This window comes from Berghia stephanieae, chromosome 6 (assembly GCF_034508935.2).
Source record: "Berghia stephanieae isolate SIO BIC M18660-M18661 chromosome 6, UCSD_Bste_1.3, whole genome shotgun sequence".
Lineage (NCBI taxonomy): Eukaryota > Metazoa > Mollusca > Gastropoda > Nudibranchia > Aeolidiidae > Berghia > Berghia stephanieae.
Window position 1 is genome coordinate 62,956,398 of NC_088365.1, and position 16,468 is coordinate 62,972,865.

The 16,468-nt window shown below is 36.1% G+C and overlaps 1 protein-coding gene across 3 annotated transcripts in view; it reads right to left on the minus strand.

The window, feature by feature from the left end:
* LOC144975417 (tyrosine-protein phosphatase non-receptor type 18-like) overlaps nt 1-16,468 on the minus strand; it is a 48,308-nt gene that overhangs the window by 29,380 nt on the left and 2,460 nt on the right. For 2 of the 3 annotated variants that reach the window (XM_078919462.1, XM_078919463.1), the window contains exons 2-11: nt 15,007-15,141; nt 14,406-14,508; nt 12,374-12,450; nt 10,643-10,777; nt 8,217-8,285; nt 7,248-7,453; nt 6,690-6,756; nt 5,130-5,207; nt 2,837-2,969; nt 47-1,937 (exon numbers count right to left, since the gene is read on the minus strand). In XM_078919462.1, coding sequence (XP_078775588.1) covers nt 1,156-1,937; nt 2,837-2,969; nt 5,130-5,207; nt 6,690-6,756; nt 7,248-7,453; nt 8,217-8,285; nt 10,643-10,777; nt 12,374-12,450; nt 14,406-14,508; nt 15,007-15,111 — 1,755 coding nt within the window. In that variant the 5' untranslated portion in view covers nt 15,112-15,141 and the 3' untranslated portion in view covers nt 47-1,155. Of the gene's footprint in view, nt 1-46; nt 1,938-2,836; nt 2,970-5,129; nt 5,208-6,689; nt 6,757-7,247; nt 7,454-8,216; nt 8,286-10,642; nt 10,778-12,373; nt 12,451-14,405; nt 14,509-15,006; nt 15,142-16,468 lie in introns of those variants that run through there. The other variant, XM_078919465.1, reaches the window with a different exon arrangement.

Genomic DNA, 16,468 nt, shown 5'->3' on the forward strand with positions numbered 1-16,468 from the left:
TTAAGTTTTCTGGGGGGGGGGGGGGGGGGGGTGTTTTTGTGGGGTATTTTATCTGTGGAACTAACTTTCAAGAACTTAGGTATAGATGTACTGTTAACTAAGAGATAAATATCTCAATGTAAACAAAGGTTTTTGACATTTGCGAAAGAAAAATGAAAAAAAAAAAGAAGGTTTTAAAAGTAGACACTTTAAAAAAATAGTGTTTTACGAATGCACAAAAATAGAAATCTAAAAGAGAATTAGCATTAATTATGTTCTGAAAACTGTCATCGTCGTAGCCACCCCAAGTTGACAGAATTTCACTAAGTCAAAAAAGTTATGAAAATATAGAGGGTGTATTTATTTCTATCAACTGGAAGTCACAACAAACACTCTTTAAATAAAATCTAATTGAGAGTTATCATGAAGCATTGATTGTGGTAATAATAATAATAATAATAATAATAATAATAATAATAATAATACTAATAATAATAATAATACTAATAATAATTTTCCTTTGTAAAATTAAGCACTGGCAAAATACAAATATATTACTTTTGGCTCTGACTTCCTACCTAATAATGCCCCATAGAAGGACTATGAAAGATCTTATTCTAATAGTCCAATATTTCTGTGACCATCTTAGATTTAAATTTAAATAAGTGCTATAAAACATGTGCTCATATCAATGGATAACCGTTCAAATTAGTTAAAATTTCTATTTAAGTTGAAATCGGGAGACCTCATGTCAGTTTTAGACTGCAGACTAAGTCTGAGGCGTGTTCCATAGGCGAGCCAAAGACAGACAAAAAGCTAGCTTGAAGAATGTGATCGGACATTATTCATTATATCATATTAGTAAATAATAAGTTTAATCGTGTAACAGCCGAAAATCTTGATGATATTTTATATTGAATAGCTTAATCCTCCATCCGATTGCAGAATTATTCAATCATACAATATTTTGATGTGGCATATCTTCACAGTTTTCACTATGTTCAATGCCTTAGACAAAACAATTTCGTAAATAACTGTTGGATGGACTCTGTTAAGAGATTTTTTTTTTTTTCAATGTCTGGTAAAATTCTCTGATCAGACATTTTGTCTCACTTTGCCTCAGCCCGCCTATAGAACAAGTCTCTGATATGCGATGAGTTCCTAAAATGAAGTGAATCAAAGTCTTGTTACTAATTCTGTGGGAAGTGTAAACGTTGACTGTTGCTCATCTGTTGAAGAGGATGAATTTCGCTTGGACTTTTCGTCATCACCTGCGTTAGAGTTAGTCGGCACATGAGATTGGTTAGAAGAGCCAGTAGATGGTTGCAGCTGTTGACTGATGTTAGTAGCGGTAGAAACAGTATGGACAGGATTATTACTACTATTATGACTAGCATTACCGTTACACGGTTGGTTATTGTTACTGGCGTTAGCAGTGGTAGAAGTAGTAGTGGTGAGAGGAGTAGTAGTAGTAGCAGCAGTAGATGTGCAACTAGGGGAGGGAGAGGTGGTAGTGGTGGTGGAGGTGGTAGTGGTGTCGGTCAAGCTTTCTAGGTGATGGTGATCTTGGTTAGAAGCAACAGCAGCAGCAGAGGACATGGTAGTAGAGGAATTGGTAAGCGAATCCTTACCACTGGCGGCTGCAGTTGTTGTTGATGACGTTGACGGTGATGGGGGCGACGGAGCAGTGGCAGATTTCTTTGATGGTGATCCAATTTGTATGACAGTTTTGTGGAGCACGTTGTTCTCGTTTCCAGGCAAGGAGGAGGAGGAGGAGGAGGAATTGTTTGTACTATGCTGCTGTTGAATTCGTGGTTGGCCATTGTGTAACTCTACATTGGCATAACTACTGCTAGCCTCTTCGACTCCCGGTAGGCTTGGGGACTTTGAAGGTGAGGCTTTCAATTTAGGGTTATCTTTCAGCGACTGGCTATCTTCATATATATGAGGTTCTTCATCTGAAAAGTATATTTTCAAAATAAAAAACCATTTTGTTAACTCTTAAATGGCCATCTCCCCTGCCCAAATACCATCCCTGAAAAGCTAAAGGGAAATAACTGTAAAAATCAACTCTTACTAAATGTAAACAAAATAAGAGCATCCACGAGATTGAACTGGAAGTTATAGCTTTTTGTTGATTAAAGGTCAAACTATAGTGAAAAATACACCATACACAGAAGAATAAAAAAGTGTTAATTGGAAAATTAAAGCTATATATTCATCGGGTGTTGTGGTCATTATACGGTTAAACATGAGCAACAATAGCCTTGTTGGGAGTCCCGTTATCTCAGTTGGTAGAGCACTCGTTTCACATACAAAGGGACTGAGATCCATCCTAGGTGATGTTGAGATTTTTTTCTGCCCTGTCCACCCAGCAGTGATTGGGTAGCTGGGTCTGTTGGATCTGGCACAATCTACTTTGCGATAGACTAGTGTCCTATCTAAAGGATAGCAGGCATTTCAAGCTATATAAACCAACTTTGTTGCCAGAGTCAACATTGACAAGCTTCTACCTCTTCATTGAAATTATCAGAAATTATAAAACGACAACAATTGGAGGTAAATCCCTTACCATCGGTGTTGTCAGAGCCAACATTGACAATCTTCTACCTCTACATTGACATTCAAACATGGCAAAATGACAACAATTGGAGGTAAATCCCTTACCATCGGCGTTGTCAGAGCCAACATTGACAATCTTCTACCTCTACATTGACATTCAAACATGGCAAAATGACAACAATTGGAGGTAAATCCCTTACCATCGGTGTTGTCAGAGCCAACATTGACAATCTTCTACCTCTACATTGACATTCAAACATGGCAAAATGACAACAATTGGAGGTAAATCCCTTACCATCGGCGTTGTCAGAGCCAACATTGACGTAGCTATCTTCTACCTCTACATTGACGTAGGTATGAGATGCCATCTTGGCCAGCCAATCTTCACACAAGGATTTCAGTACTTGATAAACGAGAGCATATTGACCCTGGGAATAAAAAAATAACATGTTTTTTGTTTTTAAGGGTTTTACGGCGCTTGCAACACATTTATGCAACACATTTAGGTTATATCAGCGCCAGTAAAAAGGAAGAAAATGGGATAGTAAAAAGTTCTAGAATTACAATTGAAGCATCCAAGACAAAGGGGAACTGGGAACAAATAGGGATCAGATGTAGATTCCAAGAGCATACCACCATTGTACTTAGTTTGAGATCACCTATAAGTCTCATCCGGACACAAGAACAAAATCCAACAAAGAGGAACACACTCAAATGCTTACATTATACATTTAAAAATAACAAATATACTAATACATAACAGAGAGATGATTTACAAGGAAAAAAATATCATCTCCCAAAACAATAACTATGCATTTGACTGTTTCCCTCCCAGCCAGGACTCCGACCAGGGCCAGGGAAAAAATTAAGTAATCTCATTCCAAGACAAAGACAGAAAGCATGTTGGAAAACAGATATAAGGGGATAGAAGACACAGTGTGTACCTCCCTGCCCGCTATGGGAGGCCAGGATCCCCACCCAGAAAAAATAACAAAGAAATAACAACACAGTCATAAGACAAAATAGTCGTTCAGACCCCAGCCATCGTAAACTTGTAGCTTGACACTAGAACTCTCTCTAGGACTTAAAGTTTGACGTCATTTTTTTTTAGGTTTGTGCAGTGTTTAGTGAGTTGTTGTTAGTAGTGCTCAAGGAAACAAGTGATCCCATTGGTTTGAACTAATGAATACAACTCACGATTTGTTTTCTTTTGCGTCTTTGACGTCATTTTCGGGTCAGTGTCGGGCTATAAGTTAACAATGACAACATTCAGACAAGGAAACAAATGATCCCATTGGTTTGAACTAATGAATACAACTCACGATTTGTTTTCTTTTGCGTCTTTGACGTCATTTTCGGGCTATAAATTAACGATGACAACATTCAGATGCACGCGGCCCATGGAGCTGGAGTGTATCCCAGTTTCTATAGCATGAAATGTAAAATAGCTCGCTACTCTTTGGACAGGACGCTAGTCTATCGCAAAGTACTTTCCACCAGATTTAACAGACCCAGCTGCCCAATCGCTGCTGAGTGGAAGAGAGGGGTCGGAAATCAAATCTCAACTTCAGCTGGGATTTATCTCAGTCCCTTTGCGAGTGAAGCAATCGGGACACCTGACACAGTACAAGTAATTTAAAAAATTAAAAAAAAAAAAGAAGTAAATATCAACATTTACATAGAGCATTTCCACAAATTTACCATGCCTAAAGGGTTGCACAATATTTTATTTATTCCCCCAGCAGGCCAAATGGAAACATTATTTCCAATTCATACAGTACCAGTCACCTGATAGGTGTCCTTTTGTGCTAACACTTACAATATCCACTACTGCCTACAGGTCAGGTTATTCATTCGGACCTAAGTCGAGTGGGGTAATGTGTGTTGAGTGCCTTACTCAAGGACACAATCAGGAAACCAGCAGTTTTCATGCTGTCACCCATCCAGTCATTGACCATGCTTAACATTGCTTGACTTTTGTGACAGGTCAAACCACCCAACCACTGAGCAACCTAGCCACATTATATTTAAAAGTTCTAAACTGAAAATTGACTAAGTTATAGTTATATTCAAATTATCCTGGAGTTCTAGATGAAATATTGATGCTACACGTTTAGGTAAAATACTCGCAACATATGCCAGCCGGATATATGATTTTTAATGAGTTTTTACATAGCGCAATATTCACTAAATGTGCTGAACGTACTAGATATTATGATCCGTTGATATAAAACACCAGTGAGCAATTTGATTGGAACAAGGCGTTATACGAATCCATTGTATATTATATTATGTTATAAAGCCTTTTGCCAAGTGCAATAGGTTACAAGAACAAAAACTCAGACCTGCCAACCCTCCACATTCCAAAAGTGGAATCAGAATGCCTGAAAATAGGAATTTGAGAGAAAAAATAGGAATTTCACCTCTTTCAACCCACCCCCCCTCTTTGCTTTTTTTTATTCTTACCTTTATCATCAATTTTTGTAAATAGGAATTTTAGAGACAATGGCGGAATAGTAAAAAAAGGAAGAGTGAAAATAGGAATGATTCCGCCAAAAGCGCAAGGGTTGGCAGGTATGAAAACTTACCGGTGTTTGAACAATTGACATTCGTTGTTCCCTGAATTCACAAATCAACTTGTACAAACTGAACTTCTCGTCCAATTTCTAGAAAAGAGACAGATAACAAAAAGGAGACACATTATTTTTTTTACATCATAAAATTAAAAATGGAGACCTAAATAAAATAAGAAATGAATAGATGCACCAATTAGTGAAAATAAAGTAATAGTAATAATAACTACAACAATAATAATAATAATAATAATAATAATAATAATAATAATAATAAAAATAATAATAATAATAATAATAAAAATAATAATAATAATAATGATAATAATAATAATTATAATAATAATAATGATGATGATGATGATGATGATGATGATGATGATGATGATGATGATGATGATGATGATGATGATGATGATGATAATAATAATAATAATAATAATAATAATAATAACAATAATTTTTTTTTGTTATCACCCATTTTCAAACAGCAGGAGAATTCTAAAAATTTCACTCCAGAATTCCACTCAACGCTAATACTAAGCTGCTCGAAGCTGTGGACTGTTAAAAGTAAGTAATGCAGGAAAATGAATATAAAAGCATAAAAAAAAAAGAAGAAAACAAACACTGGGCTTTTCGGGCTCAAAACATTTCCTCGGCCAATAACAAAACCACATGACATTCATAATGCGGTTTGGTGGCAGCGAGTCACACATGGGGGAAGGGGGAGGGGGGGGATGGTGTGAAATAGGTGAATGAAAAGGCATTGCACCTACCCCCTGAAGACCAATTATATGAGTACCATGGTCTGTCTTCATCAAGAGATTTAGTTTCTGACGACTGGTTAATCTATGACAGATCTGTCTACTTTTGAAATGTAAAAATTCGTAGTTTTTAAGGGGATAAAAGACCTGAGATGCACATTCCTACCACCAAATCCAAGCATCGGTAACACACTGTATAGTCAGTCACCTGGAACAACTACAAAAGACGTCTAACTTCTACGCCATGGAACATGACCGAAGGGCTAGAGCTCAGGTGGTCGCTGGTTCGGATAAGTAAGTAAGTAAGGGGATAAAAATAGTAGTCGCAAAAGTTAACTTTAAACATCAGCAATAATTTACCCTCACAATAATTAGATAAACACTTCAAAATCCATAAGATTATGCAGTCTGGTATCGGCTTTCCTTTTGAATAAGTTTTAATAACTTAAAGATGCTCACAAAGTTCTGCAACTGGAGCCAAAATTTCATGATTCTACGAATTTTTTGAAGCACTAAGCCGGTCTGGGTTAATCTTTGGTTCATTTTTTTTTTTTTTTTTAATTTTTTTTTTTAGTATTTTAGAAAAAAAGCACTTGAAAACAATTCTTCTCTTTTCGGTGATTTACCCGAATTTCAAAACTTATTCAAAAAGTGAGACTACAATCACACTTGTGTTTACCCACTCCCCCCCCCCCCTTTTCCCTTTTCCTTCTGAAAATATATTGAAAGTAAGGCACTAACCCAGCTCACCCAGATAAATAAAAGCAATAGCAAAGCAAAAAGAATCCCCCAAAAAGCCCAGAATACTCACGCCTTCCTCCAATAAAGTCCAGACGTAATCAATGGCAATAATGGCTCCAGTTCTACCACAACCAGCACTGAAAAACAATTATTTGTTTTTAATGACAAAACAAAACAAAAACAAAAAAAAACAAACATGAATATACATATATATAGATAGATATTAATAAAAGAGGAAGAAACTACCGCATAGCGATGGTCACTGGATCAAAACTCTGAAGTCCCGATTTTCACGATCTAAGGATCAAAAGTCTAAGTCTACAAACATTCAAGCTTTGCGCACCATGTTTTATTTAATTTTTATGTCATCAGAGGTCTGATCCACCCAAAATTAAAAAAACATGGTGTGCAAAGCTCGTATGTAGACTTCAGAGTTTTGATCCGCTGACCGTGAAAATTGGGACTTCAACTCCCAAATCTAATAAGAAACGTTTGAAGAAGAAGAAGAAGAAGAAGAAGAAGAAGAAGAAGAAGAAGAAGGAGAAGAAGAAGGAGAAGAAGAAGAAGAAGAAGAAGTAGAAGAAGAAGAAGGAGGAGGAGGAGGAGGAGGAGGAGGAGGAGTACATACCTGCAGTGGACAACAATGGGAATTTCCACTTTCCGCCTTGCCTGCCTCATGATAGCAATCAAGTCACGTATATGGGCTGGATCGCTGGGAATGCCGTGATCCGGCCAGCCAGAGTAGTGGTAATGGATGACCGTCCTTTTGGTCTCGCCTCGGGTCACCTTGAACACTCGCTTGATGAAATCAGAGCTTATATTCTCTTCCGATTCCTAACAGGAAATGAAGTGAAGTGAGTAGAACAGTGCCAGAAGATAATAGAGAATAAAAAAAAACAACTTTGCGATGTTTTAACCCATGACCTAACGGGTACGACAAATCCGCCTGATTGTGAGAGAGATGCTATACAGTCGACACTATCCACCATTCCAAACAAAAAATTACACCTTTTTTCTGTGAAAATTAAACCTTTTTTCAGAAAAATGACACTTTTTTTCTGTGAAAATGACACCTTTTTTCAGTCAAAATTACACCTTTTTTCAGTCAAAATTACACCTTTTTTCGGTCAAATTTACACCTTTTTTCAGTCAAAGAGAGATATACAGGATTGCCAATTCAAGAGGCAAATATTTACTGAACTTTCACACAAGCACAGTGACCTAACCCTTTCTGGGCCCTGAACTCCAGTAAAAAAGACTTTTGTACTTACTTATTCTCATTTAAGCAGGTAATTGGAAAATATACTGAGGGTTTATAACATACTAAATTCCATAAATACACCAAAAATTGGGAACCTGTAGATAGAACCCCCCCCCCCCCCCCAAAAAAAAAATGCCTTCTCCCCCCCCCCCCCCCCCAAAAAAAAAAAACAAAAAAAAAAAAACAACTTTAATAATTAAAGAGAAACATATATCTTTTAAAAAGGAAAAAAGAAGATAATCATCGGTTTAAAACAACGAACAACAAAATACCAAACAAAAAAAAAAAAAAAAAAGGAAATGAAAGTGAAAGAAAGAAAAGAACTGGATGACTCACTGTAAACACATCGATGTCCCCGAAGACGTCTGACTCTCCCTCATCATTCCAGTACTGCTTGCATTTAATCTAGGGATAGAAAATATTGTTTGTTTTTGTTTTTGTTTTTAAGGGTTTTACGGCGCTTGCAACACATTAAGGTCATATCAGCGCCAGTAAAAAGGAAGAAAATGGGATAGTAAAAAGTTCTAGAATTACAATAAAGCATCCGAGAAAAGGGAAGACAAAGGGGAATTGGTTCAAAAAAGAAACAGGTGTAGATTCCAAAAGCGCACTATCAAAATACTTAGTTTGAGATCACTAAAAGTCTCATCCAGACACAAGCACAGGTCCCAACTAAGAGGAATACACTCAAATGTTTACCAATCATATAATATAATGTGTAAACTAAACATAATACAATGCATAACAACAGAGAGATGATTTACAAGGAAAAAAATATCTCCCAAAACTATAACTATACATTCGACTGTTTCCCTCTCAGCCAAGGACTCTGACCAAGGTCAGGACAAAACCAAGTAATCTCATTCCAAGACAAAGACAGAGAGCAATTGGAAAACAGATAAGAGGGGATAAAAGACACAGTAAGTACCTCCCTGCCCGCTATGGGAGGTAGGATAGAAAATATTGAATAAATCAAAAATTGAAAAGAAATACATCAATGAGGATAGCAACGCATATTTAGGGGCAGGCAGCGTGGCTCAGCGGAACGGTCTTTGCTTCGTACCCGTTAGGTACAGAGTTTGATCACCCGCTGCTGCGCTGTGTGGCATTGAGCAAGTCACCTCGCACTAGCTCAATTTGCGACGCTGCACTGCGGCTGACGCCTGGGTTATTCCAATCTTCCCTTGGAATAGACCCTAGAGACAAATTTCCTCTATGGGGTGAATAAAGGGAATTTTATTTTTTAATTATTTATTTTTTTTCCATATTGTGGCAATGCAGTCTTGTGGTATGACACTCACTTTTGGACTGGAAGGTCCTGGGTTCAAGCCTTGCTCAGCGCATAGTTAAGTCTTTAGAAAAGGCTCTTCATTCACAGTCTCTCACCATATTCAGGAGTAAATTGTGTACCTGGGCGTTAACAGCATTGTCTCTGTCCAGAAAAAATTGTATCATCATCTAATAGGCGTCATCTCTCGTCCTACATGTTAAGTGTTGCCGTAACAAGGGAACCCTTGTAAAGTGCTGAGCATGTTTTGTGGATATTGCGCTATACAAAGTTTTTTCATACGGCATATAGCTTGACATTATTGTGGTTAAGCGCTATAGAAATGCTCTTTATTATGGAAATGTTCCATACCGATATTAAACACAGTTACCCACCGTTACCCTCATAGGAAATGGGACGTCCTAATACAGTCTTCGCGTTTTGTTTTTTTCAAGCTGCAGTATCTTTGGTCGATTTCAGATGAAATGATGGGACAATGTTATCACCATTACTTGTCAATTTTTTTTTTTAAAAGAGCTTTTATATATAGCGCAATATCCACTGAACATGTTCAAAGCGCTTAATATAAGGTCCCTAACCAACAGCAACACATAACATGTAGAATGAGACATGATGCCTGTTAGGTGATATTACAATTTTTTTCTGACAGAGACAATGCTGTTAACGACCCCACTAAGAGGAACACACTCAAATGTATAATGCATAACAGAGAGATGATTTACAAGACAAAAATATCATCTCCCAAAACTCTAACTATACACTTGACTGTTTCCCTCTCAGCCAGGGCCAGGACAAAACCAAGTAATCTCATTCCAGAACAAAGACAGAAAACAAATTGAAAAACAAATATAGGGGGATAAAACACACAGTAAGTACCTCCCTGCCCACTATGGGAGGTCAGGAACCCCACCCAGGGAGGGCGACTTATATACAAATACATACAGTTTTGAGGGGGTAGGGCCACTTATACACAAATACATACAGTTTTGAGGGGGTAGGGCCACTTATATACTAATACATACAGTTTTGAGGGGGTAGGGCCACTTATATACTAATACATACAGTTTTGAGGGGGAAGGGCCACTTATATACTAATACATACAGTTTTGAGGGGGAAGGGCCACTTATATACTAATACATACAGTTTTGAGGGGGTAGGGCGACTTATATACAAATACATACAGTTTTGAGGGGGTAGGGCCACTTATACACAAATACATAGTTTGAGGGAGTAGGGTCACTTATATACATAAATACCTACAGTTTTGAGGGGGAAGGGCCACTTATATATATATAAACACATACATTCAGTTTCGAGGGGGAAGGGCCACTTATATATATAAACACATACATACAGTTTTGAGGGGGAAGGGCCACTTATATATATATAAACACATACATTCAGTTTCGAGGGGGAAGGGCCACTTATATACAAATACAGTTTCATACTTCCTTGTTAGCTTTGCACACTTACTTTTCCAAGCTCCACGATTCGGCACGCCATGAAGACAATTTCCACCTCCTTCTCCCAGATCATTCGCCAGAAATCATCCACTGTCGAGGCCAGAGGACCCTGAGATGCAATGTAACCACCACTCCCTTTCACTCCCTGAGAGGAAGATAGAAAGTCATAAGTTATCTTTTAATGAAATAACTAAAAGTAAAATAATTCAAAACAGATGAGAACCTGCTCGTATTAGCCATTATTTCTCTGAAAATATTGCGGGTTCACCACTAAAAAGAGACCAAAAAAACCCCCAAAAAACTTAAGCTTTTACATAGTGCAATATCCACTAAACATGCTCAATGCGCTTTACAAGGGGTCACTGGCCAACAGCAACACTTAACATGTAGAATGACACATGACACCTTTTAGGTGATTTTACAAAAAAAAAAATGTTCCCGCTGTTAACGGCCAGGTAATCATTTTACACTTGAGTACAGAGAGAGAATGTGAGTACAGAGCCTTTTCCAATGACTCACCTGTGCGCCGACCCGAAAGCGAGTGTCATACCACAAGACCACATAGACGCATAAATGTGTTAAATGTTCACGCTGATTCTTTCGTTTATTTGGATTAATTCTTATAGAAGAAGAAGAAGAAGAAGAAGAAGAAGAAGAAGAAGAAGAAGAAGAAGAAGAAGAAGAAGAAGAAGAAGAAGAAGAAGAAGAAGAAGAAGAAGAAGAAGAAGAAGAAGAAGAAGAAGAAGAAGATGATAATGACGACAACGAAAAAGAAGAAGAAGAAGAAGAGGAGGTGGTGCGAGAGCTTTCGAAGAAGAATATATATTTCGAAGAAAAATAATTATTTCGCATTATTTATTTCCGGTTCACATCTGGACGGAACCAAAAAAATATAGAGACTGAGAAATAAGAACCGGAGATATGCATGTGTGTCGGTAGCAAAATAGAGAGAAACCTTCCGGTTCGGTTCGACACACTTCTGTGTGTGCATTATTTACTGACTAGGTGTGTGTGTGTGTGTGTGAAGACGACTCGCGCGAACTTCGCGACCTCTCTCTCGCTGGCTGTGGCACAGTAGGCAGGCAGTGAATACATCCACGGCTAGCTGAGCGTGTAGGTGACATGATAATATTATAGCTTTTGTTTTGTCTTTGATGCGACAAATAAAAGTGTTTTTTTTGTTTTGTTTTTTTTAAGTCGGCATTTGAAACGGAATAAAATCTAATTTTTTCGAGGAACGAAATAAAAGTCTTTTATTTTCTTTTTTATTGGTTCTGTTCTTTGACGTTACGAATTTTATTTTTACTATTATCTTTTTTTTTTTTTAGCACTTATAGAGCAAAGCAAAATCATACTGTCGGAAATCCGACAATAGACGGAATATTTACAGGCCTGTTTCTTGTATTTTTCTTTCTTGCTTTGCCTGGCACCTTTCATACACACTTGTTCAGATCTTTATCTAATATCCACTAAACTTGCTCAAGCGCTTTTCAAGAGATTCCATACCAACAGCAACATTTAACATGTAGGATGAAACACAAGGCCTGTTAAGCAATAATACAATTTTCTTTATTTTTTTTTTCCGACAGAAATAATGCTGTTTACACTTGAGTAAGGTGAGAGAATGTGAGTAAAGAGCCTTTTCGAAGGACTAAACTAAGCACAAACTCAAACCCTGCATCTTCCAACCCGAAGCTGAGACTACACAGCCTATCATGTTACAAGTATTTTCATGTCAAACCTGAATTAGACTGGCATTTATGTAATCAGATCCTTCTACGTCATCCACTGTCTTCAGTATGACTCTGTGATCATCGTCTGCAATGAGAAGAAGGGGGATGAACTCTTCAGAGTCTCACAACAAAATTTTCAAATAGGAGGAACATTTTGCGGCTTTTGAGGAGCACCTGTTTTATTCAAAATCAAGAGGAGCAATATGCCTCTATTATTATTATTATTATTATTATTATTATTATTATTATTATTATAATAATAATAATAATAATAATAATAATAATAATAATAATAATAATAATAATAATAATAATAGTAATATAATAATAGACTTTATTCATTAAAAAAAAATGGAAATTATTTACAGACGTGGCATGAATAAAAAGGTATAAATTAACATTTTAAGAATTTATCTCTGCGACTCCTAGTTTGAATTTAAATGTAAATGCATAAAAATGTATAAATATAGAATTAAGAACTAGCACTTTATATTTTATTTTTTATAAATGGAGATAGATTATATATTATACTTATAAGAGATGAAGTGAGTAGAAAAGTGCCAGAAGGTACCAGGTGCCAGTGGTACGACAACTCCGCCTGGCCAGTGAGAGCGTGACTCTACAGTATGAGCTATCTACGATCCCAAAAAAAAAAAAAAATTTATTCTCTATTGTCTTCTGGTACTTTTCTACTCACTTCATCTCTTGTTGTTACCAACATAAGTGACTGCTCCACTCACTTTTCTATATTATACCTATGGCCTCTAATCCAAACTTGACAACTTTGGTGAAATATATAACCATTAACATATATATCAACTGATATAACAAAAGAGGAAAGATAATCAAAGAACTAACAAATATGGATAATGCTAAAGCAACCAGACAAAATAAAATTATTGGAACTCAACTATTTACAGGAGAAATTGAAATAACCGGAAATTTGAGACTTATAACTCTTTACTGCTTCCTTCTCTTGTATTCAGAAAATATAAAAGTTAGAGATTAGGACGCATGCCCGAGTGTGAATATAGCATTTTAAGCATTTATATAGCACAATATCCACTAAGACTGCTCAAAGAGCTTTACAAGATGTCCCTAGCCAAAAGCAACATTTAACACATCAGATGAGATGTGATGCCTGTTAGGCAATATTACACTGTTTTTTTTTTTGCCCCGATAGAGACAAAGCTCTTAACGGACAGGTACTCATTTTACACTGGAGCACAGTGGGAGAATGTCAGTAAAGAGCATTTTCAAAGGACTCAATTATGCGCCACTCAGAACTCAAACCCAGGACCTTCCGATCCGAAGATGAGTGTCATACCACTAGACCACATAGTCGTATATATATGAGGTTTTCGGATTTCATTAAAAATTGAATGTGTATCTTTATTTATGCAGAAACAATTGCAACTTGTTGCTGTGTTTGCAGGGGACTCACAGGCATTAGGGTTATTTTAAAAAATTCCATTGAGGGAAAAGAAATTGCTGCTAACTATTCTATCTTTCCTTAATTAATTAATCAATTAATTTTAAAGACAAAGCTCTCATTATTCCTCGTGGAAAATATTTCTTTAGGGGTTATCTTGAGAAAAGCCCGAGTTAAACCATTCATCAGCTGCATTGCAGCATCATGAATTGAGCAATCCAGGCTAAGTTTCTTAGTTCCGAGGAAAAAAAAAATAGATGTCGACAGTGCGACTCAAACCAGGGTGTCCTCATTTCATTTAATCCTTTAGATTCCTTGTGGAACACTGGGCTTTAACAGTACATCTCCATCGTATTCTGTTCTTTGTCATCTTCTTCATCTCTTGTGTGACTATGTGGTCTTGTGGTATGACACTCACTTTCGGATCGGAAGGTCCTGGGTTCGAGCCTCGCTATGCGGCGCATAGTTGAGTCCTTGGAAAAGACTGTTTATTCACAACCTCTCACTGCACTCAGGTGTAAAATGAGTACCTGGCCGTCAACAGTGGTGTCTCTTATTATTTATTTTTTTTAAAACAAGAAATAAAAAGCAAACTAAAACATACTTACAAGGCATGATATCCTTGTAACGATTTTTAGAGAAGTTTTCCTTCCCAGCTTCTGATGTGAAGATATTTTCCCTCCGATTTTTTATCTGTAACTCATAAATGTGCTGGAAATGGAGAAAATGTAAGGATAAAATGGTGACTTTATTTTTTTCTTTTTATATATTTTTTTTTTTCATTTAAAAATAAAATTTATTTTTTTTTTACCCTGGTTTTTTTGGGTGTTTTTATTTTTAAAAGCATTATATATTAATTTATTTTTCAATTTATCACCATCAATATTATTAAGTTTTTAAAAAACAATTATTATTTACATGGTATAACTCGTTATAATTTTTAGTGTGCAATAACACATGCTCGCAAGCTCGTTGTGTTATTCGGCACGATAAAAATAACTTGTTTAATAAATACAAAGAGATGAAAGAATCGTGTATTCACTATCTCTAGACTATCTTTTTGTCACACTTTTCCTCACGTCTACTGAACAAGCCCCTGTTTGCTTGCTTGTTAGAAACAGTAAGCTGTGGTCAGGTTACAGTGGAAATGACACCCCCCCCCCCTTCCCCTGGCCAATTTGTAAAGGGCTATACTTCACTGTTACATACCCTATATTCCCTCTGAATTCCACATCCATCTTCATCTGTTTCCCCTTCCAAAGTCTCCACATGTTTCAGAAATTCCTTGATATAAGTCTTCATTTCCTTCGCCATGTTGATCCTAGAGATTATCTATCTCCAAAGCTGGAAAGAAAAATATTGTTAAAAAAATGAAAAAAAAATATTTAAAAATATGAGGATTTATATAGTAGGACATTATCCACTAAACGTGCTCAAAGTGCTTTACAAGGGATTCCTAGCCAACAGCACCACTTAACACGTAGGACGAGGGGGGCTCTCTTTGTTTTTCTCCATATCATTGTATCTCCACATCACTACCCACTCATAAATGATTGAGTTGTTGAGTCGATTCTATCAAGATAGTACTGAACTCAATAACAGACCATTATAACAGTACCTTGTTTGAAGGATGGCAATCACTTTTTATAGTCAGTTTAATTATATTTATTATCACACATTTTTGTACTTTTATTTACTCGAGCAATGTAAATCATCGAAATTTCCATAATGTGGACAATAAAAATTTATTATTATTATTATTATTATTATTATTATTATTATCATTATTGTTAGTATTATTATTACTATTATCGTTATTATTTTGTTATTATTATTATCATTAATATGTATTAATTTAATGCTGTAGAAATCTGAAAAAAAACCTCTAATTTCATAATCACGAGCCTTATACTATACTTTGGGCGGGCCCTTATGCAAAAGGTTCTAAGTTAGAGAATGAATTATAAATCATAAAGCAAGAATATTCAACAAAACACAACCGTCATCACCAACATGATCATAGTAGGTACCACAAGAGACAATTTATAAATATTTAAAATTGACTTTTCTTATTATATTCATAAAGCATTCTGATAGTCATGGAAAACACTTTTAAAATTTTGAAAATCCATACATAAATAAGAAATTGAGAGCAAATTCATATTTCAAATACTTAGAATTTTTTTTGCCTGCCAATTGATGTAAGAAAATGTTCCAACTTTGATGTCATGTAACTAACCACTAAAAAGATTTATCATACTTGTGATACACATTTTAAAGCACAGTGAGTAGGTAAATAAAATATAACAAGATTTGAACCAGACACAAAATTTTTCCTAAATCTACAGTCGGTTGAAAGTTCTCCAAAAACACTCGCGAAACTAAATGTTTTGGCCTACAGCATAACCAAATAGCATATTCCATATACTATATTAACATAATGATCATACAAAATGACATGCAAGTCAACGGGTAGAGAGTACTCCAGGGAAGAGATCCAATTTTTCAGACATTTTCTTCAAATGGTCTTTGAAAAATAAAGAAGTGAATATTAGGAAACACGCAATTTTGCATGTTGGCAAAAAAATAGCTGTTCGTCTTTTCCTTCGCGAAGATTCGACATTCAACAACCCCCCCCCCCCCACTTCTGCCATGACTTTTTCACCTCGCC